Source organism: Bombina bombina, chromosome 9, assembly GCF_027579735.1.
Source record: "Bombina bombina isolate aBomBom1 chromosome 9, aBomBom1.pri, whole genome shotgun sequence".
Taxonomy (NCBI): Eukaryota; Metazoa; Chordata; class Amphibia; order Anura; family Bombinatoridae; genus Bombina; species Bombina bombina.
The window spans coordinates 277,497,990-277,525,012 of NC_069507.1; the positions used below are offsets into that span (position 1 = coordinate 277,497,990).

Sequence of the window (27,023 nt, forward strand, 5' to 3'; positions counted from 1 at the left end):
CCATGTAAAAGAGCGGTTATCTTTGGGGCAATGCCCGCAAAAGGCCCTTTTAAGGGCCATTGGTAGTTTATTGTAGGCTAGGGTTTTTATTATTTTGGGGAGCTTTTATTTTGATAGGGCTATTAGATTAGGTGTAATTAGTTTAAATATTTGATCATTTATTTTTTATTTTGTGTAATTTAGTGATTTTTTGTTTTTTGTAATTTAGATAATTCTATTTAATTAATTTAATTTATTTAATTGTATTGTAATGTTAGGTTTAACTGTAAGACAGGTTAGGGTTTTATTTTACAGGTAAGTTAGTATTTCTTTTAACTAGGTAGTTAGTAAATAGTGAATAACTATTTAATAACTAATCTACCTAGTTAAAATAAATACAAACTTGCCTGTAAAATAAAAATAAAACATAAGCTAGATACAATTGAACTATTAGTTACATTGTAGCTAGCTTAGGTTTTATTTTACAGGTAAGTATTTAGTTTTAAATAGGAATACTTTAGCTATAAATTGTAATATTTATTTGTAATTATTTTAAAGTTAGTGGGTGTTAGGGTTAGGGTTACGTTAGGGTTAGGGTTAGACTTAGGGTTAGGTTTAGGGGTTAATAATTTTAGTATAGTTGCGACGATGTTAGGGGCAGATTAGGGGTTAATAACTGTAGTTAGGTGGCAACGATGTTAGGGGCAGCAGATTAGGGGTTAATAAGTGTAGGTAAGTGGCGATGATGTTGGGGATGGCAGGTTAGGGGTGTTTAGACTTGGGGTTTATGTTAGGGTGTTAGGTTTAAACATATTAAAATGTTTTCCCATAGACTTTAATGGGGCTGCGTTACGGAGCTTTACGCTCCGTTTATGCAGGTGTTAGGCTTTTTTTTAGCTGTCTCTCCCCATTGAAGTCTATGAGGAAATCATGCACGAGCACGTAAAAGCAGCTCATAGCTGCGCTGGTATTTGGGTGTGGTATGGAGCTCAAAGCTGCCATACGCCCGCAAACGCCAGCTTTTTTTAGACTTGTAATACCAGTGCTAGAGGGAGTACCATACCGCTGAGAAAAGCTGCGGATGTTACTTTCCCTATAGCGCTGAAAACTCGTAATCTCGTTGTTAGTTAATTAAATGAACATATTGAGTTCACATATTCAGTTCATATATAAAGAGTGCAAATAGTGTACACCCCTATAATAAGCAGGTTGGTTATATATTTAAAAAGAGGAAATCTCTAAATAACAATGAAATGTTACAGATGGCAAAACCAATAAAACCAATAGCAAACGATAAAAGACAATAAAGGTCAATTAAAAACTAATGAACAGTAATAGTAATAATGATAAAAAAAATCGTAGAGAATAACAATAATAGAAATACACAGTGGAGTTACTGCAGATCATACAGATGGATATGAATATACATGTTAAAGATAGTGCGTATAACAGAGTTGATTATGTTCTTATCCGTGACTAAGGCTGAAAATTCAGTACTCACCGACCGTTACCTCAATCATATGAGGTAAGGAATGCGCTCCAAACAGACAGCCTTCCGTCCAAGGCACGGTCGTACTAACTGTAACTCGATCTCCCTCAGGACTAGTACTTGGTTATAAACCCGCATTTCGTATATCCCCAAAATACGATGTCTTCTACCATCCAGGGCAGCTTGCACGTAGGTATATAATAGATTAAAAGGAAAACAAATTGTGATAGTGTGATACCGTTTATTTAAAAGTAAAAGCACACAGCACACATAGTGATTATGCTTGCAAGAAAAACCCGCAACGAATGAGGTTTGTTTATGCACCAAATGGCAATCAGGTTGTGTGTTTTACACGATGTAAGATTTTATGGCTTCCAAAAGACGTCTAACAGGACCAGATAGCCCACTACACCGTAACTTACGCGTTTCTAAGTTTCTTCCGATACAATACTTCTTCGTCAGAGGTTAATGGGCATATTGGCGGTCCTGGTAATTTTTAAAACATCGGTTTAAAGGGACATGAAACCCAAAAATTTTCTCTCATGACTCAGATAGAGAATACGATTTTAAACAACTTTCTAATTTACTTCTATTATCTAATTTGTTTCATTATCTAGGAATCATTTGTTGATAGAGCAGCAATGCACTACTGGTTTCTAACTGAACACATAGGTAGGTGAGCCAATGACAATCGGTATATATATGCAGCCACCAATCAGCAGCTAGAACCTAGGTTCTTTGCTGCTCCTAAGCTTGCCTAGATAAACAGTCCAGCAACGGATAACAAGAAAAGGAAGCAAATTAAATAATGGAAGTAAATTGGAAAGTTGTTTAAAATTGTATTCTGAGAAGATGACAATCGGATAAATAGTCATTGTCTCATTTGAGAAAATGTGCTGTAAAGGTTCCTATGGTCCCACAAATGAGAGCCCATATGCTCTGTGTCATATCTCTGATACATAACATCCCCTGGTTTCAAACCTGATCTATTAGCACACATGCCTACTAATGAAAGAGTACTAAGTGAATGAGATGATGTACTCAAATTTCTGGGAATTTTAGTGTAGGAACTATATCAGAAAAGCGGACAGATCAACATGTGGGTGTAGGGTATTTAGATAATAAATCCAATAGGATTCTCTTTTTCTGAGTGTGAGAAGCCTATTTCCACCCCTGCCACTGGTGTTCACAGGTTCCAAGACGGTTCCCTTTTAAACACTTTGGATTTGTATTGTGTACACCAGAAATGTAAAAAAATTAGATAATACAATTATTAAAATATACAATTAAACATTATTAAAAATTACTAAATTACCCATAAAAATAAAAAAAGAATTATCACAATTTTAAATATTTACATGTACACCTAATCTAATAGCCCTATCAAAATAAAAAAGCCACCCCAAAATAAAAAAAAAAACCCATAGCCTACAATAAACTACCAATTGCCCTTAAAAGGGCCTTTTGTGGGGCATTGCCCCAAAGATACCAGCTCTTTTACCTGTAAAAAAAAATACAAACACCCACAAAAAAAAACCACCACCCACCCAACCAACCCCCCCCCCCCAAATAAAAAGCTATCTAAAATAACCTAATCTAACCATTGCACTGAAAAGGGCTTTTGGATGGGCATTGTCCTGAAAAGGGCATTTAGCTCTTTTGCCATGCCCTGAAAAGGGTAATCAGCTCTTTTATGAAAAGCCCAAACCCTAAGCTAAAATAAAAACCCATCCAAAAAAAAACCTATTGAAGGATCCATCCAGCCGGCGAAGTCCTCATCCAGCCGGCGAAGTCCTTATCCAGCAGGCAAAGTTCTCATCCAAGCGGCAAGAAGTCTTCATCCAAGCGGCAAGAAGTCATCATCCAGGCAGAAGTCTTCATGCAGACGGCATCTTCTATCTTCATCCGGCACGGAGCATCCTCTTCATACGGTCGTCGCCGTAAACTGAATGGTCAATGCAAGTGACGCCATCAAAAATGGCGTCCCTTGCATTCCTATTGGATGAAAGATTTCGATCAGCCAATAGGAATTAGAGCTGCTAAAATCCTATTGGCTGATCCAATCAGCCAATAAGATTGAGCTCTCATCCTATTTGCCGATCCAATCAGCCAATAAAATGAGAGCTCAATCCTATTGGCTGATTGGATCAGCCAATAGGATTTCAGGAGCTCTAATTCCTATTGGCTGATTGAAATGCTGCATAAGAATTGTTTGTAATCACAAATAGAACTTTTTAATACTCAATAGTAAATTTATATGAACTTGTGTTGAATTTGGGGTATCCTAGTGCAGTCCCAGAGGTGTGGTTTATACCATAACCTATTTTTGCTCTTTATTATTATTATTATCGGTTATTTGTAGAGCGCCAACAGATTCCGCAGCGCTATATATACACACACATACATATACATCTTTAGACATGTACAGCATATGTATGTATCTCTATGTTAAAGCCCTTTGCAAGCCTTTGCAGCCTCATATCTTTGAGTCCTTATAACTTTTCATTGCAATTTGTTTATAAAATTATAAAATAATTGTCATTAGATATAGTATTATTAGTATTAATAATTGTCATTAGATATAGTATTATTAGTATTAATAATTGTCATTAGATATAGTATTATTAGTATTAATAATTGTCATTAGATATAGTATTATTAGTATTAATAATTGTCATTAGATATAGTATTATTAGGTGTGTAAATGCACTTTTTGATGTGTATTGTGATGCTTTTTGACTCAGGTAACAGTTAACCAAAGCTCTGAGGTTGCAGTAACCATACGAGTGTAAATAACAATTGCACTCACGCATTCTCATTTACTTTTCAACTTGAATTTAACTTGCACGTAAACGGCCGCAAAAACTCAATATCACTTGCGTGCAAAAAAAACCCACTCCACTGGTAATCTGGTCCTTATTGTGTGTGCAGACCTTCTGTAATGCAGCACTAAATTACTGATATATACTGTGCATATATAAAACATAATTTATGTAAGAACTTACCTGATAAATTAATTTCTTTCATATTAGCAAGAGTCCATGAGCTAGTGACGTATGGGATATACATTCCTACCAGGAGGGGGAAAGTTTCCCAAACTTTAAAATGCCTATAAATACACTCCTCACCACACCCACAATTCAGTTTAACGAATAGCCAAGAAGTGGGGTGATAAGAAAGGAGCGAAAGCATCAAAATAAGGAATTGGAATAATTGTGCTTTATACAAAAAAATCATAACCACCACAAAAAGGGTGGGCCTCATGGACTCTTGCTAATATGAAATAAATTAATTTATCAGGTAAGTTCTTACATAAATTATGTATTCTTTCATGTAATTAGCAAGTCCATGAGCTAGTGACGTATGGGATAATAAATACCCAAGATGTGGAACTTCCACGCAAGAGTCACTAGAGAGGGAGGGATAAAATAAAGACAGCCAATTCCGCTGAAAAATTAATCCACTACCCAAATCAAAAGTTTAAATTTCTATAATGAAAAGAACTGAAATTATATGCAGAAGAATCAAACTGAAACAGCTGCCTGAAGTACTATTCTACCAAAAACTGCTTCTAAAGAAGAGAAAACATCAAAATGGTAGAATTTAGTAAAAGTATGCAAAGAAAACCAAATCATTGCTTTGCAAATCTGATCAACAGAAGCTTCATTCTTAAAAAGCCCAGGAAGTAGAAACTGACCTAGTAGAATGAGCCGTAATCCTCTGAGGCGGGAATTAACCCGACTCCAAATAAGCATGATGAATCAAAAGCTTTAACCAAGATGCCAAAGAAATGGCAGAAGCCTTCTGACCTTCATAAAACCAGAAAAGATAACAAATAGACTAGAAGTCTGTCTGAAATCTGAGTAGCTTCAACATAGTATTTCAAAACTCTTACCACATCCAAAGAATGTAAGAATCTTACTAAAGAATTCTTAGGAATAAGACACAAGGAAAAGACAATAATTCCTCCACTAATGTTGTTAGAATTCACAACTTTAGGTGAAAATTGAAATGAGGACAGCAAAAACCACCTTATCCTGATGAAAAATCAGAACAAGGAGATTCAAAAACTGTTCTAGCTGAAGAAATGTCTAAAAAGAACAATACTTTCCATGAAAGTAATTAATGTCCAAAGAAAGCATATGCTCACACAGAAGAGCCTGTAAAGCCTTCATAATCAAATTAAAACTCCAAAGAGGAGAAATTGGCTTAATGACAGGCTTGATACGAACCAAAGCCTGAATCAAAACAATGAATATCAGAAAGATTTAGCAATTCTTACTGTGAAACAGCACAGGAAAAGCAGAGACTTGTCCTTTCAAGGAACATGCAGACAAAACCTTATGAAGAAACTAAAAAATCCTAGGAATTCTAAAAGAATGCCAAGAGAATTCATAAGAAGAGCATCATGAGATGTAAATCTTCCAAACTCGATAATAAATCCTACTAAACACAGATTTACGAGCCTGCAACATAGTATTAATTACTGAGTCAGAGAAACATCTATGACTAAGTACTAAGCGTTAAATTTTCATACCATCAAATTAATAATTTGAATTCCTGATGAAAAAAACAAATGTTAAGATATAAGGTCTGGCCTTAATGGAAGTAACCAAGATTGGCAACTGAACATCCGAACAAGAACCATACCGAAACCTGTGTGGCCACGCTAGAGCCACCAGCCACACCAAAGATTGCTCTCTGATGATTTTGAAAATCACTCTTAAAAGAAGAACCAGAGATGAAAAAATATAGTCAGATTGATAATTCCAAGGAAGTGTCAATGCATACACTACTTCCGCCTGAGGATCCCCGGACCTGAATAGACCCCTGGGAAGTTCCTTGTTTAGATGAGATGCCAACAGATCTATTTCTGGAAACCCTCACATCTGAAAAAATTGAAAAACATATCTGGGTAAAAGGACCATTCTCCCGGATGTAAAGCTTGATTAATAGAGATAATCCGCTTCCCAATTGTCTATACCTGGGAAAAAGACCACAGAAATTAGATAGGAGCTGGATTTAGCCCAAGCAAATATCCGAGATACTTCTGTCACAGCCTAAGAACTGATAGTCCCACCCTGATGATTGACATACGCCACAGTTGTGACATTGTCTGTCTGAAAAAACAATAAACGTCTCTTCTTCAAAAAGAAAACAAACTGAAGAACTCTGAGAATGCACGGAGTTCCAAAAATATGAAATGGTAATCTCGCCTCCTGAGATTTCCAAACCCCTTGTGCTGACAGAGATCCTCAGACAGCCTCCCAACCTAAAAGACTCGCATCTGTAGAGATCATGGTCCAGGTTGAAAGAACCGAAGAGACCTGTAGAACTAAATGATGGTGATCTTAACCACCGAATCAAAGATAGTTAAACATTAGGATTCAAATATATAAAAAGTGATATCCTAGAATCCCTGCACCATTATTCAGTATAAGAAACTGGAAAGGTTTCCTAAATGAGCAAAGGGAATCGAATCCAATGCTGCAGCCATGAAACCTAAAACTTCCATGCATATATAGCAACTTGAAGAAAATAATAGAGACTGAAAGTTCCGACAAACGGAACCCAATAAACTTGTCCACAGAATGAAAAGACTGAGCCAGTACCACAATTCCGTCCAAATAAGGAACACTGAGAACCTTGAAAAGATTCTTAGAGCTGTCGCTAGACCAAAAGGAAAAGCAACAAATTGGTAATGCTTGTCAACAAAAGAGAATTTCAGAAAATAAAAATAATCTGAATGAAAACAGAAAATGAAGATATGCATCTATTGTATCTAATGTAAACAAATAATGCCATCACTGACCAAAGAGGCAGAATAGACCATATAAACACCATTCTAAAAGATGGTACATTTATATGACAATTCAAAAGATTTTCTATCTTTGGAACAATGAATAGTCTTGAATAAAACCCCAAAACCCAGTTCCTAAAAATGGAACTGGAATAAATACCCCAGAAGACTCCAGGTCTGAGCAGCACTTGAGCCCCAATGGGTGACCAGCCGCGCTTCACCAGTACCCAAAACATATAGGTCTGAAACACACTTCAAGAAAGTGTTAGTCTTACTGGAATAGCTGGAATACGATAGAGAAAAAAGACTTCTCACAGATGGTTTTACTCTGAATCCTATTCTGTACCCAAAGTCTAAGAAGTTTGGACCGAATAGAACCAAACAAATTTCAAAAAAGTCTTAACCTGCCCCCTACCAGCCAAGCTGGAATAAGAACCGCACCTACATGCAAATTTGGGGAGCAGACTTTTAAAAGGCTTAATTGAATGAAGAAAAAAACTTCCAATTATAAACATGTTACTTGGGGAAGAATTCAGGACTCCATTCCTTAGTAAGAACAGAAAACTAATATAAGCTTGAAGTATTAGTCTTAGAACTCAATCTTAAAGCCCATAGTAACAGTTAAAGAATTGAATCCAATTATGAACCAAATAATTGATTATCTTGGAAAAAAAGAAATATGGATTTTAGAAATCAAATTAGCATTCCAAGATTGAAATCACAAAGTTCTTCTAGCTAAAATAGCTAAAGACATAGATTAAACCTCATTTGCAAAAATATTTAATAAAATGACAACACAAATGAAATTATTAGCATGTTAATTAAGTTAAAGGACCATTCAACACACTGGACTTGCACAATCAACAAATGCAAGAAAACAAGACAATGCAAAAGCACTTAGTCTGAACTCCAAATGAGTAGTAGATTTTGTCCTTTTAACAATGCTAAACAAATTAAAATCCGAACCTTGATCTTAAAGTATCCAACCAGAAAGATGAAGCAATTGCAACATCAGCCAAATAAATTACAGGTCTAAGAAAAGTACCTGAAAATAATTTTCCTTAAATAAGATATGACCATCTGAAGGAAAAAAATAAATACTATTTGCTATAAGAATAATAGTATATTTAGCAGAAGTAGAGAAAGCCCCATTAACTTTGGGTAATCTTTCCTCAAAACTGAAAACTAACTGCCTATTCCATTCCCTAGTATCAGGAACTGGAAAAAAAACCTCTGAAGAAACCACAGAAGATAAATAAGCAGAATTTAAATGTTAGCTAGTCTTTAAAATCAAAAGAACTAGTTACTTCAATATCCAAAATAATCAACACCTTTTGAACAAAGAACAAATGTACTCTATTAAAAAATAAAAAAGTAGATTTGTTAGTGTCAATATCTGATGAAGAAAAAATTCTGAATGAGAAAAAACACCATCAGAGAAGGATAATTCAGTATGTTGTTGGTCATTTTGAAACTTCATCAACTAAAAAAGAAGTTTGAAAAAGACCTAAAAATTTTATTAGAAGGCGGGATGTCAGACAAAGCCTTTAAAATAGAATCAGAAAAATATTCTTATAAATTTTAAGTATATCTTGTACATAAGATGTAAAAAGAAAAGCAATATATAAAGCATAAATACTAATGGATTCTGCATGTAAAAGTTTATCATGATAACTTATTACAAACCATAGCTAAAGATAAACATTCATAACATTAAAAATAAATGAACTTAGCTTTGGTAGGACTGATCTCAGTCAACAGGAATCCCTCAGCATGTTTTGATACAGGAACAGTGTACGAAAAATCTTGCAATATGTAATAGAAAAAAAAAAAAAACAACATATAAAGCAAAATTATCAAATTCCTTAAATGACAGTTTCAGGAATGGGAAAAAATGCAAAACAAACAAGCCTCTAGCAACCAGAAGCAACAAAAAAGTGAGACTTAAATAATGTGAGAAAAAGTGGAACAAGTATGACGCCCACATTTTTGGCGCCAAGTATGACGCCCACATTATTGGCGCCAAGTACAACGCCCATATTTTTGGCGCCAAGTATGACGCCACATCCTCTGATGCCGAAAACGACGCCCACATTTTTTTTACGCAAAAAAACGTCTGAACAAACTTCCGGCGTCAACTACGGCGCCGGAAATGACAACATTTTTGCGCCAACAAAGTTCGTGCCAAAAATGACTCAATAAATTGAAGCATTTTCTGTCCCCGCGAGCCTAACAGCCCGCAGGGAAAAAAGTAAATTAAAAATTTTCAAGGTAAGAAAAAAATATTTATTCATATGCATTATCCCAAATAATGAAACTGACAGTCTGAATGAAGGAATACTGATTATCCTTAATCATGGCAAATATAAGTTTAAACACATATATTTAGAACTTTACATATAAAGTGCCCAACCATAGCTTAGAGTGTCACAAAAAATAAGACTTACCCCAGGACACTCATCTACATATAGCAGATAGCCAAACCAGTACTGAAACGAGAATCAGTAGAGGTAATGGTATATAAGAGTATATCGTCGATCTGAAAAGGGAGGTAGGAGAAGAAATCTCTACTACCGAAAACAGAGAACCTATGAAATAGATCTCCTAGAGGAAGTCCATTGAATTCAAATAGGCAATACTCTCTTCACATCCCTCTGACATTCACTGCACTCTGAGAGGAAAACCGGGCTTCAACCTGCTGCGAAGCGCATATCCACGTAGAATCAAGCACAAACTTACTTCACCACCTCCATGGAAGGCAAAGTTTGTAAAACTGAATTGTGGGTGTGGTGAGGGGTGTATTTATAGGCATTTTAAGGTTTGGGAAACTTTGCCCCTCCTGGTAGGAATGTATATCCCATACGTCACTAGCTCATGGACTCTTGCTAATTACATGAAATAAATATTTATTATGTGTGCAGACCTTTTGTAATGTAGCACTTAATTACTGATATATACTGTGCATATATAAACATTTATTATGTGTGCAGACCTTTTGTAATGTAGCACTTAATTACTGATATATACAGTGCATATATAAACATTTATTGTGTGTGCAGACCTTATATAATGCAGCACTTAATTACTGATATATACTGTGCATATATAAACATTTGTGTGTGCAGACCTTTTGTAATGTGACACTTAATTACTGATATATACTGTGCATCTATAAACATTTATTGTGTGTGCAGACCTTATGTAATGTAGCACTTAATTACTGATATATACTGTGCATATATAAACATTTATTGTGTGTGCAGACCTTATGTAATGCGGCACTTAATTGCTGATATATACTGTGCTTGTATGCACAGGCCTCTTGTAATGCAGCACTTAATTGCTGATATATACTGTGCTTGTATGCACAGGCCTCTTGTAATGCAGCACTTAATTACTGATATATACTGTGCTTGTATGCACAGGCCTTTGTAATGCAGCACTTAATTGCTGATATATACTGTGCTTGTATGCACAGGCCTCTTGTAATGCAGCACTTAATTGCTGATATACACTGTGCAATAATAAGACCTGTAGACTAAATGACTCTAGAAGCACATAACAGAACTAATTAAATAATAAACGTAATACTTAAAGATTGTAAAACATTTTCTTATACAAGTTGTACATAGCTTGGTGTAGGATACTGTATTAGGCTTTTGAATATGGTACTACAGTGTTTTTCAACCAGTGTGCCGTGGCACACTAGTGTGCCGTGAGAGATCCTCAGGTGTGCCACGGCAGACTGACAACAGTGTGACATATTTTTTAAACTTTGCTTGTTTTTTACTCCCAGTGCAGGGGTAGTTTGTAGGAGGCATGGCATAACAGCACAATACATACAGTATGTGTGTGTTTGTGTGTATGTGTATATATATATGCTGTATTAGGCTACAATGTGTGATTTTTTTAAAATTTTGGGATGGTGGTGTGCCACAGGATTTTTTTATGTAAAAAAGTGTGCCACGGCAAAAAAAAGGTTAAAAATCACTGTGGTACTAGACAGAGCTGCAGACTGAGATATATTAAATGGACTGTAAACATCTTGAGATTGTTATACTAAATAATGAAACAATGTTGTCTTCTCTAATTCACAGAAGTTTAAAGGCACCCTGTTGACTTATCAAGACTAACCCTGCTACATATCTGTCCTTAATTGACTTTAACAACTGTTAAACAATGCGTTTTATACTAAAATCATGATAGTAAGTAGCCTTGGTGTAGCCGGCAACAGCAGTTATGAATCAGCAGTCTAAAGACTGCTGCTCCATAACTTGTCGCCTGCTCTGAGGCTGCAGTTTTCAATCCGCCCGATCCTGTACGATCGGCTGATTGACACCCCCTGCTAGCGGCCGCGAATCTGCAGGGGGCAGCATTGCATCAGCAGTTGACAATTACTGCTTGTGCAATGATAAATGCCGACAGCATAAGCTGTCGGCATTTATCGATGTGCGGCGGACATGATACGCTACATCGTATCATGTCCCCTTGCACTTTAATAAATCGGCCCCCTTGTCTGCTTAAATGTACTGTGTTTCTAATGAAGGGTTAATTTGGTCTTTTTTCCTGCAGTTGTGAGCTGTGAGGAGCCGCAGAGCCTACGGAATGGAAAGTATACGTTCCTGACTACGACTGGCACCTGGACGTATCAGTCAGTGATTGTATACACCTGTAATACTCCGTACTACATCATGGTGCATTCTGCAAATAGCGGTATGTTGTTTATAGGTATACCAGGGAGACAGCACACGCATACATACACATATACACATACACACACATACACATATATACACATATATACATACATACACATATATACTGTATATATACACATACATACACATATACACATTCATACACACAAATATAAACGCATACATACACACATATACACATACACATGGTAACATACACATACATACACACATATATAAACGCATGCATACACATATACACATACATACACATATACACGCATACACATGCGTACATACACATATATACACACATATACACATATATACATACATACATACACATATATATACTGTATATATACACATACATACACATACACGCATACACATGCGTAGATACACATATATACACACATATACATATATATATCACACAGCGATTCCATTATAGGGAGATTCTAACAAGAACAACACAGGCTGTCTAGCAGCGATATCTGTATTTGCTGCACTCTGTCTATTAGGGAATCGTTGTGTGTTAAAGGGACAGTCAACAGCAGAATTTGTGTTGTTTTAAAAGATAGATAATCCCTTAATAACCCATTCCTCGGTTTTGCATAACCAACACAGTTATAATTATACACATTTTACCTCTGTAATTACCATGTATCTAAGCCTTTGCAGACTGCCCCCTATTTAAGTTCTTTTGGCAGACTTGCATTTTAGCCAATCAGTGCTCACTCCTCGGTAAATTCACGTGCATGATCTTAATGTTATCTACTTGAAACACATGAACTAATGCCCTCTAGTGGTGAAAAACTATCAAAATGTAGTTATATTAGAGGCGGCCTTCAAGGGCTAAGAAATTAGCATATGAACTTCCTAGGTTTAGCTTTCAACTAAGAACACCAAGAGAACAAAGCAAAATTGGTTATAAAGGTACATTGGAAAGCTGTTTAAAATGACATGCCCTATTTGAATCATGAAAGTATTTTTTACTTGACTGTCCCTTTAACACAGTATGAAGCAAAAAATCTGACATGTTGCATATCTAATTTGCATAGCTTACCCAGAATCCTCTTGTGCATTGGTAATATGGTATATGGAGATTTACTGGGTAAAAGCATGCAGGGTACTTGCCTAGATGTGCTTATTTCATGTGACAGTTTTTATTGATTTACTTTTGAGACATGGAGGATTTTAATCTCAGACTTTTATCTCCACCATAAAATTGTGTGTGTGTGTATATATATATATATACTGTATGTATGCATGTGTATATATATATATATATATATATATATATATGTGTGTATATATATATATATATATATATATATATATATATATATATATATATATATATATATACATACATATACATGCACATACAGTTGTGCTCATAAGTTTACATACCCTGGCAGAATTTATGATTTCTTGGCCATTTTTCAGAGAATATGAATGATAACACAAAAACTTTTCTTTCACTCATGGTTAGTGTTTGGCTGAAGCCATTAATTATCAATCAACTGTGTTTACTCTTTTTAAATCATAATGACAACAGAAACTACCCAAATGACCCTGATCATAAGTTTACATACCCTGGTGATTTTGGCCTGATAACATGCACACAAGTTGGCACTGTAATGTCCTTACATAGCAAACATTAACTCTTTATATGAATGATGCAACTTCTAAATGTAGACTGGCACTTCATTTACTGGATTACATAAGGCGGCTCCTGTAGATTTGCACACAGTAATATGGATAGATACACATATATAGTCCTTTATAATGATTGGCTGCTGTACTCCTTATATTAGCAGTCCTGTACACTGTGTATGCAGCACTATAGTAATCTCAGTATCAGGTAGTATGCAAGATGACAAGGAAACTACCTGACCAGCTGTATAAGTCTGTTCTGTAGATTCAGAGTAACTTATAACTGTATAACTGACAGTTCTTACTCTTCCTGACTGCAGATGCTGAATCCTGTTGCACTGATCTGTAGCTGACATTACACTTATTATTAGCTTAAGGGATTGAATGCCCTACATCTCCTGAGTGTCTGCTTGTAACATAACTAATTAATAACTTAACACGTAACTTAACAGTTGAACTTCAATAACTTTGTCAATTAAAACTCTACACATTAGGTGGGTGAAAGACCCGTGGGTCGTATTTATTAACACCAGAAATGGGAACTGGCAACGACAGGTAATAAAAACACGGTGGCGGCAATCGGGGCCTACATAACTAACTATATATAACCCCTTCTAGAAAAATGGCCAAGGGAAACTGCTGCAGACCACAAGGCGGAGATACTCAACGCAGCTTTGAAATGTAGGGGGTTCTTGGCCCGTTAATAACCAGCCAGAGCACGCCCAAGCATACCGAGCCTGTGGCGTCACCCTGACTGCAATGGCCATCATTCAAACCTCCTTCCAGCCTGCAGCCATGATCCTGACCACCCGCCACAAGAAACAGACCTGCAAATTAAATGGTCCAGACTCTTGCCGCCACCACTACACCCTTAAGAGTAACACCTGCCTGATGTTCTGAAGGAACAGATCTACTCCTGCCGGTTCTAAATGAACCCCATCCTGCCTATATAAACCCTTATGTGCTGCTGAGATGTTCCCATGCTCGATAACAAAACCCTCGAGGTCCCCAACCTGCTTCCTCAGGTCCCTATTTATCTTTTTCCTGACCTGGAAAGCTGCTTTATGGCACACCATGTGCTTCCACCTCAATCTAGGGATCACATTTGACCACCCGATTCGCACACCTGGAAACCAGAGTCGGAACTGCCGCAGATCCGCTTGCATTACCCGGATTAAATCTAATGTGGGGATGGCCCCCACGTCATTGCCGCCAGCATGTAAGAGTAAAATGTGGGGATTTTCCCACCTTCTTGCAGAATACTGTAACAATGCAGGCAGATCTGCCTAGGACAAACCCCTGTGCCCTAGCCAATGCAACACAGCCTTGGACGATGGAAATCCCAGCTGCTGTCCTCCTGGCATGGCTGCAGCTCAAATTGCAGCCTATTGCACGTATGAATGGCCGACGATCCACACCCGTACAGGACCTGGACGTATGCCTGAAACAAAGAAACAAGAGTTAGCTTGCACACTTACTGGACCTGACCACAATTTACCATGGCCAACCCCCCTTTTTGTTTACCCATGCAAGCCCAATTCCCTTGATGCCCCTCGTTTTCAACCTATATACTTATGCATACAGAGGCCTGATGTAGGATTTGTACCACTGAGATCTCCAACGCCCCAAGGAGCGAATACGATCCGAAGACCAACCCAGCTCTGCTGCCGTCATTGCTGCCCCCACTCTGAATGAATGGGGGGCAATACGCGACCCATCGAGACCCGCCCACTGTGCTACTACACCTAACACCTTCCTGAACTGGTATCTGGTCAGCGGGTCTCCATTTGCATGTATAAGAAACCTGGAGGAGCCTCCTGGCCACACTTCCAGGTATGAAGAGACCAGACGTAATGGGCAATAGGTGAACCCTGGCTGCCCTGGCAGGGAAAGCCAGGCTCTCCGGCCCTCCTGGTCCATCTTGGGGATAAAAAGAAGCACTGAATCATCCACCACCCTAACGTGATTGTGCATGACTCCCCCCGATACCGTCATCTTGGCGTTTGGGACTAGCTCCCCCACTCTCAGTGCCCCATGAAACGCCAGCCCAAAGGCCGTCCCGAAGAGCTGAGCCTCAAAAGGTGAAGAACAGATCTCTGGCAGTACAGCAAGCAATTTAACCAGCCGTTCTGCTGTAATGGGTTCCCTAGCATCATGCCTCGGAACCTCAATTCGGCCCCACCTCCGAATTAACTGTTTCACTAGGAAGGAGCGCAACGCATCTGGAAATGCGTACAACCTGCAAAAGAAGGCTACGGCTGAAAGCCTAGAGACCACTGCCCCCTTTTTCACTTGCTTACCTCTCAGGTCAGCCAACCACTGTAGAATGAATCCCTGTTCACCTTTGCAAGAAGGAAACTCACGGAGGTCGCAGAAACTTACTCACTCACTCCAATACCTCACGTAGGCCGACCAGGTGTTGGGTGCCAAAGAAGCCTGCAATAGGGGGATCAGCCACTGCAGTCCTTCGCCATCTGCCATAGAAAGGGAGGGCAAGAAAGACCATTAGGAGCCACATTCTGCGCCGCCGCCCTGAACGCCTCCCACTGGAAGTGAGACAATGCATCCGCCACTATGTTCTGCACCCCGGGGACATGACAAGCCCTGAAATCAATGTTCAACTGCAGACATCTCAACACCAGGTGCCACAGGTGAAGCACCACCACAGGCGATGAAGCTGAAAGTCTGTTGATGGCAAAAACCATGCTGAGATTATCCGTCCAGAAAATAACAGCCCTGTTGCTGAAAAGTTGCCCCCACAGCTCAACTGCCACTACAATGGGAAACAGTTCCAAGAACCAACGGTTGTGTGTAAGCCCTAGGCCCGCTCACTCAGACGGCCACGGCTCCGCACTCCATGCCTCTTCAAAGTAAGCACCGTATCCGGATGCCCCTGCCGCATCCGTAAACAGATGCAAAGACTGATTGAACACTGAGTCACCCCTCCACATGCAGATGCCATTAAATCCACATGCAGATGCCATTAAAATTCTGTAGGAACCGTTCCCAGACTTTCAAATCCGCCACGAGATCCCCCGTGATCCGGATGTGCGACAATGCTGTACTGCTGCCCCCCAATCTCCGTTCTAACCTTTTGCTAAAGATCCTGCCCCATGGGATGACTCTCCCTGCAAAGTTTAGGAGACCCAGGAGCGACTGCAACTCCCTCAGGGAACATGATTGTGCTGTAGCCATGGAGCGAACCGTCATCAACATTCTAGCCACCTTCTCTTTAGGCAGCCTGCATCCCATTGCCACGGAATCTATCTCTATGTCCAGAAACATCAGGCACGTGCAAGGTCCCTCCGTTTTATCCTCGGCGAGAGGAACCCCAAACCTAGCCATCATAAACCTCATGACGTTCATCAAGGAGGCACATTCCCCTGAATTGGCAGACCCCACTAGAAGGAAATCATCCAAATAGTGTGCGATCTTGTCACTTCCAGCCGCTGAGGCAACCGCCCAGTGGAGGAAAGTACTAAACGCCTCAAAATAAGCACATGATATAGAACAGCCCATAGACAGGCAACGGTCTACATAGTAACCCCCTTTGAACCAGCACCCCATCAACCTGAAGGATGACGGGTGGATTGGGAGAAGACGGAACGCAGATTCTATGTCCAATTTAGCCATCAAGGCTCCGGGCCCCCTTTCCCTCACAATAGCTAGCGTGTCATTAAATGACTGGAAGTGGACCGAGCTCAAAACCTCCGGAATGGCGTCGTTCACCGACTGCCCTTTCGGGTAGGATAGATGTTGTATGAGCCGAAACTTACCCGTCTCCTTTTTGGGAACCACTCCTAGTGGAGAAATTACTAAATCCGGAATGGGCAAGTCCTCAAAAGGGCCTGTGACCCTGCCTAGAGCTACTTCCTTACCCAGCTTTTCCCTGACCACCTCCAGGAACTGAGAGGCCGACTTCAAGTTCCTCTCAACCTTAGACCCCAGCACCTGGCCCACTACCGGAATAGTGAAACCAAGGCGCAGACCGGCATCCAGCAATCTAGCAGCCACCCTGTGCGGGTACCTGCTCAACCACTTACAGATAATAGAGACCCTAAGAGGCGAAGCCGCCCTTTTCTGCAGCGCTTCCTTTAGACCCAAACCGTTCAGTTTGGGAGTCCCGCTTCTTGGAGCAATCAGCCCCAGGGTGTTGACCACTGCAGAACTTGCAGACGTGCTTGAACATGCAGGACGTGCCCCTTTCACAGGCCTTATCCTGATAATGCCAGCACACACACCCTTGCCACCGTCAGAACCGCAGGGGCTGCCTGGGCCCCTGAGTAACTACTCCTGGGCCTGCTTGTGCCCTCCATTCCGCATCGAGATGCGCCCAGAGGTGGAGATCCATGGTCCCAAAGTCCAGCAATGGGTTACCCACCTTCTTTTTATGGTAGATCATGAAATACTCCCTCCAGGCTACATCGGCAAATTTCCTACGTATTGCATCGATCGTGTCAACATACTTAAACAATGCGGTACCCTGATCCGGGAACCTCTCCAAATAGCATGTGACATATACCCGGAAACACCGATGCCATTCCTCAAATGTGCTGAGCCGTTTTTTTAGGGCCCGTCCCATCCTCCACCATTTCTTTGAATTTAAGTGCTTCTGCGGATAATTCAAACATGTTGACGTACTTACTGTCCTGGATACGCTTCACAAGCTATGTACCTGACATGAGTATGTGTCCCCATGCACAGTCACTTTTCTATTCACAACCTGTGGTGAGCCCACCTGTACCCCCGGGGATTGAGATGTCTGGGCCAAACCACTGACAGTAACCTCGCCAAGTTTACCCCTACTCATTTTCCTCAACATCCTATACATCCTCCTATGGCCTTTTGTGTGCAAATCCAGGAACTCATCCAAATCAGACCCAGACCAAGACCCACTGGAACTAGAGGAGTCACACCTTCCCCAAGAAAAAACTAATTGGCACTCACTGGATGAAGAGGCCACGGGACCTTGACCGGATCCGGAGGGGCTGTGGTCGCCCGTACGCGTCGCCGCCACTCTAGGCACAAGGGCTCTGGAACTCTGGGTAGCCACATCTTTGCCAGATGAAGATGCCATGGAGACCTGGAACACAGAAGAAAAGAGGGGAGTACCACGGGAAGAGCCAGCCGTCTCCTCCCTATCCTCCCCAGCCCCGCATTCCAGATACCCCTCACGGTCACTGTCACTCACACCATACAGTAAACTGTGATCCTCATCCGTACTTGAAGCCTGCCCACATTCATAATCCTCCATAAATCTAACTGCCCTGCTGCGCCCTTGTGGCTTCACCATCCTGGCAGGACTTACTGTCCCCCTGTCAGTGCCCTCCAGGCCTTCACCTTGGCTAGCGCTAATACTAGCGTGCCCCCTCTTCACCGCTCCTCTCATATCTACCTGCCCTGACCTGACCGCTATGGTCCTGCTGGGCAATACGGTACCCTGCAGGCCTCCTGCATGCGGTTCCAGGCTAACGGCACCGCTACCCAGGGCTGCAGTTATGCGAGGCCCCTTAGGACCTGCTCCACCTGCAGGGACTTTTCCTTTTCCTTGACCCCCGCCATGTGCGGGTCCCGCTTTTACCTTACTAACACCTGACTTAGGCTGCGAGCGCGAGGAGGGTGCCCTAGCGGCCTCCCCTCCTTTATTGCCAGCTGTTGTCGAGGCCCTTGTGCGCACACCTTGCTGCGTGGCACCTGCCGAGCCCCCCAGATGCACTTGCTGCCCCGCATCCTGAGTCACATTTGCCACTTGTCTCAAGTCTGCCGCGACCCCCACTGTCCTAGAATGGGCTCCCCCAGCCTTCAGATGGCTAACATGCGTGCCCCCCTGAGCGGTGTTGTTATAGTATCAACAGATATCAAGGGTTAATACCAGATGAAAGATGTCCTGAATATGGGATCAGCAACAAACAACCCAGCTAATTCCCCCCTCAAACATGAGACCAGGCTCCACATTGAAGGTAAAAACAGAATGTACTTTATTGAGGGCTATATGCCCAGTATTTATGCAGGTCTGAGACCAGATGGGGGGTTGGCAGTATTGTACATTAGATAGAGGGAAGACGCCCTTTTACATGATACAATGGAATTACATTACTTAACCAGATAAGCAATTAAACACAAGAGAACAATGGAGTCCTTTTTTTATCACCTAGCAGTGAATGCTTATCACATAAACTTAATTACAGTACACAATATGCTAGGAAACCTGTCTCAAAAAATAGTTTCTCAAAACTGAACAGAGTTAACCCTTCAAGTACTGACAGAGAGGTCTGTCACACGGCTCCCTCCTGGTGGGACACTCCGGCAGACCCGGCTTGACCCTTTGGCGGGTCAACTTGGGGATGACCGGACTAGGAGGTGGTAGGCATGTCAGTTTGCCGGGACAATCCATCTGCATTCCCGTTTAGCTTACCGGCCGGTAGCTGATGGTGAAGTTATAGGGTTGGAGGGCTAAACTCCACCGCAGCAATCTACCATTGTCTCCTGAGACCCGGTTAAGCCAGACTAAGGGATTGTGGTCCGTTATGAGGGAAAATTCCTGTCCGTATAGATAAGGGTTCAACTTCTTCAGTGCCCAGACCAGGGCTAAACATTCCTTCTCTACTGCCGCATAACTTACTTCCCGAGGTAACAACTTTCTGCTTAGGTATACGACAGGGTGCTCTCCTCCATCCTCCCCGACTTGACTCAGCACAGCCCCCAGTCCATACATGGAAGCATCTGTATGAATGAGAAAACGTTTGTTAGGGACTGGGGCAGCCAAGACACGGGCATTCACAAGAGCCTGCTTCAGTTCCTGAAACGCGGTTCCACAAGCTGGAGACCACAGGAGCTGTTTGGGGAGGTTCTTTTTAGTCAGGTCAGTCAGGGGCTTGGCGATAGTACTGTAGTCTGGGACAAAACGTCGGTAATACCCGGCCGTCCCAGGAAGGCTAGCACTTGGGTCTTAGTGATAGGTGTGGGCCAGTTAGCCACAGCCTCTACCTTGGCTGGCTCCGGTCTCTGGCTCCCACACCCCACTCGGTGACCCAAGTACTGTACTTCAGCCATACCTAGATGGCACTTGTCTAGTTTCAAGGTCAGGCCAGCGGCCCGAATCTTGTCCAGAACCACCCCTACATGGATAAGGTGTTCTTCCCAGGACTCACTGTAAACCGCAATGTCGTCCAGGTATGCACAAGCAAATTCCTGGAAGCCATCGAGGAGTCTATCCACCATACGCTGGAAGGTAGCCGGAGCATTCTTCATCCCAAAGGGCATGACCTTAAACTGGTACAGGCTGAATGGGGCGACGAATGCCGACTTGGGGATAGCATCCTCGGCCAGGGGAACTGCCAATAGCCTTTACACAGGTCTATGGTGGTCAGATAGCATCCCCTAGCAATACGGTCTAGTAATTCGTCTACCCGGGGCATCGGGTAAGCGTCAGTGGTGGTCCTCTCGTTGAGCCGCCTGTAGTCCACACAGAACCGGGTGGTCCCATCTTTCTTAGGTACCAGGACTACAGGTGAAGCCCAAGGACTATCAGAGTGCTCGATGACTCCCATCCGAGCCATCTCCTGTATCTCCTTCCGCATTCCTTCTCGGACTGCTTCGGGTATACGGTAGGGAGGCTGTCGCAGGGGATTCTGTCCAGGGGTCTCTACCTTAAGTACAGCTAGAGTAGTGTAGCCGGGCTCTTGGGAGAATGTTGCCTGCTTCTCCCACAGGAGCTGTCTTGCCTGTACCCTCTCGGTAGGGTTTAACCGGTCCCCTAGCTGCACAAGACTAGTGAGGTCAGTCTGGGGGTCCTTCTCTAATAAGTCAGGTAGGGGTAAATTCTCTGGGTCGTCTGCAGCAGGGGCACACACTGCAGCGACATCCTCTGGCCTCTCCTGATACTCCTTCAGCATGTTCACATGAAAGGATCGCTGGATCCTTTCATCTGCACAGCTGGCTATAATATAGGTAGTATCACACACCTGAGATAACACCTTATACGGGCCCTGCCAAGATGCTTGCATCTTGTTGGTCTTCACAGGCTTGAGCACCAAAACTTTCTGTCCAACCTGGAAGACCCGCTGCCGGGCACCCCGATCGTACCACCAGATTCTCTCTTACCATCAGGGACAGTTTCTCCATGCGGTCCCGGAGTTCCAGAACATATGGTACTATGGGGATCCCCTCCTGCTCTGTCTCTCCCTCCCAGTGTCCTCTAATGAGATCCAGGGGGCCGCGGACCATTCTCCCATAGTGTAACTCAAAGGGAGAGAACCCAGTAGATTCCTGGGGCACCTCTCTGTACGCAAATAACAGATGAGGCAGGAATCGTTCCCAGTCTCTGCAAGTGTCAGTAAAGGTCCTCAGCATCTGCTTGAGGGTGCCATTAAAGCGCTCGCAGAGACCGTTAGTCTGTGCGTGATAAGGCGAACTGAGCAATGGTTTAATGCCGCACACCTTCCACAGCTGCTGGGTGAGCACAGCGGTAAACTGGGTCCCCTGATCAGAGATAATCTCCTTAGGGAACCCGACCCTAGTAAAAACCTTAACCAGGGCGTCAGCGACTGTCTCTGCCTCTATATTCGACAGTGCTACTGCCTCTGGGTAACGAGTGGCATAGTCCACCACAGTGAGAATATACTTCTTACCTGATGGACTAGCCCTGGCCAGTGGACCCACAATGTCAACGGCTATGCGGGAAAAGGGTTCCCCAATGACAGGCATAGTCATAAGCCTAGCTTTTGGGTGATCCCCCCTCTTACCCACCCGTTGACAGGTGTCACAAGTACTACAATATACCCGCACATCTCGGTTAAAATTGGGCCAGAAGAAATTTTGAGTGATCCTATGAGCTGTGCGGCGGGACCCTAGATGTCCAGCTAATGGTACATCGTGCCCAATCCACAGAATCTCTTGCCGGTACTTCGCAGGCACCACCAGCTGCCGATTCTGTGGAGGGGCAGTACTTTTCTGGGCAGGTTTGGGGATTCTATATAGCCTATCCCCCACCCACTCATAACGTTCCCCATCTACCCCCTCTTCTCCAGCATCTGCCCTAATCCTGTACTTCTGAAGGGTCGGATCCTCCCGGGTTTCCCTCCCGTACGTCTCTGGGGTCTCAGCAGCAGGTGGGTCGGTCTCGGCGGCACGGGTCTGGGCACGGGTAGTCACAGGGTTAACATCAGCGGGACCCATGGGAGCGTAGGCAGAAACAAGGGGGGCCAAGTCATTTCCAAGGAGAACATCAGCTGATAAATCCTTCATGACCCCCACATTCACATGTCTAGCGCCCACTCTCCAATCCAAATGTACCCGGGCAACAGGTAGGCGGAACACAGTGCCCCCTGCCACCCTCACAGCCACAGTGTCTCCGGTGTGCTGGTTCTCGGACACCAAGTTCTTTTGGAGCATGGTCATGGTAGCACCAGTATCCCGTAGACCACTGACCTCCTTCCCATTCACTTTAACCAGTTGCCGGTGCTGTTGTCGGTTATCCCGGTGGACAGCTTGCACGGGGTCTGCTTCATGTAGGATGCCCCAGCATTCTTCTCCCTCTATGCAGTGGGCAGCAGGCTGAGGGTTACGTGGGATTCCGCTGGCGGGTCTCCTCCAGGACTGTGCTTGGTTCGCAGTGTTTAGGGGACACTCCGATCTTTTGTGCCCTAGTTGCTTACATCCAAAGCACAAAATAGGCTGTGAGTAATCCCGTGAGGTGAACCGGGCTGTCTGAGGGTAGTTTGTGGCTGAAGGCGTTGTGGTATAGCGGTGCACCGGGGGTTGGTAACTGGCAGCTGCTGGGGTGACTGGGGGTCTGTACTCCACTCTAGCAGGGGGCTTAATGGTAGCAGTATCCAGTTTGTGGGCATCCGTATACTCATCTGCCAGACGAGCAGCTTCATGCAGGGTGGAGGGTTTACGGTCCCGAACCCACTCTCTAACTCCTGCTGGTAACTTGTCAAAGCAATGTTCCAACAGCAATAGCTGCAGCACCTCTTCCCCAGATGCGGCTTGGCACCCCGCTATCCAGTGAGCTGCTGTGCGGTGCACCTTACATGCCCACTCGATGTAGGAATCTCCAGCTAGTTTAACAGTGTCTCTGAACCGCCTCCTGTATGCCTCCGGTGTAATCGCATACCTGGAGAGCAGAGCCTCTTTTACAGCATTATAATCCTTGACTTCCTCATCTGGAATGGCCCGAAAAGCCTCGCTGGCCCGGCCGGTTAATTTTCCGGATAATATCATGACCCAGTCCTCTGCGGGTACCTTGTGTAGTGCACATTGCCTCTCAAAATCCGCAAGGTACCCATCAATCTCTCCTTCTGTTTCCAGGAAGTTTTTAAAAGCTGCAAAATTTACTTTTCTCTTTTCCACTGGGGTTGCTGTGACTTGGGCTGCTGCAGCGCCGGTTTGGCGAAGTAGGTTGGCCTCCACAGCTGCAATGACCCGGTCAATAATTTCGGCAGATGGGTTGGGGCCATAATGTGCCAGTCTTATTTTAACCGCCCGATCAAAGCTTGCTTCTTCGGGGGTTCTGTCTGATATGTTGTGCCCATTGGTTCCTTCGGTCCCTGGTACTCCTTCCATCTTGGTCAGTATTGTAATAATCCCCCTCTTCCTGAGGTTACTGGCTTGTGTAGTTGCTCTTCTGGGCGATGAGGATCATCCCGTCACTTGCCACCAATTGTTATGGTATCAACAGATATCAAGGGTTAATACCAGATGAAAGATGTCCTGAATATGGGATCAGCAACACACAACCCAGCTAATTCCCCCCTCAAACATGAGACCAGGCTCACATTGAAGGTAAAAACAGAATGTACTTTATTGAGGGCTATATGCCCCGTATTTATGCAGGTCTGAGACCAAATGGGGGGTTGGCAGTATTGTACATTAGATAGAGGGAAGATGCCCTTTTACATGATACAATGGAATTACATTACTTAACCAGATAAGCAATTAAACACAAGAGAACAATGGAGTCCTTTTTATCACCTAGCAGTGAATGCTTATCACATAAACTTAATTACAGTACACAATATGCTAGGAAACCTGTCTCAGAAAATAGTTTCTCAAAACTAAACAGAGTTAACCCTTCAAGTACTGACAGAGAGGTCTGTCACAGGTGTCTCCCCCCGTGGTACTCCCTTCTTACCACTGGAGCCTGAGGGGGACGATCCGCTCTGCCCTACAACCAAGGATTGAGTGCCCCGAGCGGAAGTGACGTCACCGGAAGTGATGTCGGGAAGCACAATGTAACCGGAAGTCAACGTGGCGGCCATCTTGGATGGGGCAGAAGATGAAGATCAGACGAAGGCCTGCACACCACGCGGAACGGAAGCCTGGGCCTGCACCAATGACGCACCCCACAATGACTCACCCGCGAGGACCGACGTCAGGAACTACAGGAGAGCCACCGCAGTCATGACGGATTCCCCGGAAAGGACCACCGACGCAGGTAAGGCCGCACTGCTCCCACTACTCGCACCACTGATTACCGGGCCTACCGAGCACTCTCCCGTGTGGAACCCTGAACTCTCTAGGGACCCCTGCCTAACTGCCAAATTCTGGGACCCCTGCCTAACACCCGCTTCTTGCACCTCAGGCCCAGCATCCCCAGCAACCGCTACATGAAGGCCTAGCCCCACTGGCTGATATGCCTGGGCAGGCCTGGCCTCACCATCCCGCTCCCCCCGTGCAGGGGAAGGGAACAGATTGGGGCTACCATCCCCCACAAAGGGGAAGTGGAAATAAACAGCCCTGAAACATGGCCCTGACCCACCATGATAGTCCCTAATGGGGATGGTGCAACCCACTCGATGTCCTCAAGATCCATCCCTTCCCATTCCACAGGTTTGCCTTCCATTGGAAAAACTGCTGCAAGCTGTGCTGTAGAAAGAGCTTCCAGGGATCCACAGGAACAAAGAGGAAGTTGACTCCCTGCACATCCCATATATAAGGTTGGTAAACCCCTCCCAACACAATGCAACATTGTAACAAATACACATACAGCAGCAGCACTCACTCAACCAGGCCTTAACCCTTAGCTACGCTCCGGGCTAATTGCCCTGCACTTTCTGTATAACTGTAATATAACTTATAACTGTAATGTGTAACTGACAGTACTTACTCTTCCTGACTAGCTGATGCTCTATCCTGCTGCATTGATCTGTAGCTGACATTACACTTATTATTATTATTAGCAGCCCTGCCCATAGGTTCAGTCCTTGTTACTTGTACTTGTTAACTGCATAACAAAACTGTCACAAGATTGCTTCTCTAACCAAACCAGGAAGTAAGCACAATACTACATCTCCTTTCCTACTTTTTTTTTTTTTTATAAACTTAGCTGCACAACAATAACCATAAGATAAATCAGTCTTCTCCAGCATCCTCTTGTATTGTGGACGTGAAAGCTGCTTCTTGTTTCTTCCATTGACGAAAGCTTGTCTGATATGTTGCATTTTGTCTCTGGCGAGTGTCTCTGAGATTCACTTCAGGAGACCAACGAACAACAGGTGTTCGTTGCCTGGGAGTATGAGCATGGCTATTGTGGTCCTGCATAGAATTTCCTGACTCATCATTAAAAGGTTCTTCTATTGAGGCTGGCATTTCTGAGTCATCTGCTGTAGCTGAGTCAGAACCTGTGTTTGCATCATGCCAAACACCACCCCAGATATTAAAGTAATTGTCTGATTGCATTTGTATATGATGGTCCTCACCAGCCTGCTCTCTCCTCTATTGCAGTGGTCGTAGTTGGTTCACATGGCGGCGACACACACCTGATTGAGTGGTTATTACATACATCTTTGGCCCCTCAACCTGGGCAACAACACCTGGTGTCCATTTTTCCTCTGCTACATCTGGTGTGATTAAATTCAGTTTTGTACGGATCTTCCTGCCAAACAATAGTTGAGCTGGGGCAACTCCCGTGGTGGGGTGTTGAGTAACCCTATATTGTTGCAAAAATTGTAAAATGTTTTTAGTATTAACCTGCTTCTCTGCTTTTAGAGCTTTCAGTGCCCTTTTAAAGGTTTGGACAAATCTCTCTGCTTGCCCGTTGGTGGCTGGGTGATATGGTGCCGTCCAATGATGGTGAATTCCATTCGTATGTAAAAAATTCTGGAAGTCTTGTGACACAAACTGGGGGCCATTGTCTGTGACCAGTTTTCTTGGCAAACCAAATACTGAAAACAGTCTTTCTAATGCTGATATGACTTCAGTATTTGAAGTCCTTGTCATTGGAATTACTTCTGGCCACTTAGAGTGTTCATCAATTATGATTAAGTATGAGATTCCATCAATAGGACCGTCAAAGTTCAAATGTAGTCTCTCCCAAGAAGTAGTAGGCCAGTACCATGGTTATACAGCACCTCGTGGAAGCTGTCCTTGAGCTTGAACACACCCTTTGCATGCC

At 43.1% G+C, this 27,023-nt stretch overlaps 1 protein-coding gene across 1 annotated transcript in view; it reads left to right on the top strand.

Moving 5' to 3' along the window:
- The window catches only part of LOC128640327 (complement C1r-A subcomponent-like), a 158,587-nt gene that overhangs the window by 103,513 nt on the left and 28,051 nt on the right, over window positions 1-27,023 (top strand). The window contains exon 9 of the mRNA XM_053692817.1: window positions 11,841-11,981. Coding sequence (XP_053548792.1) covers window positions 11,841-11,981 — 141 coding nt within the window. The remainder of the gene's footprint in view (window positions 1-11,840; window positions 11,982-27,023) is intronic.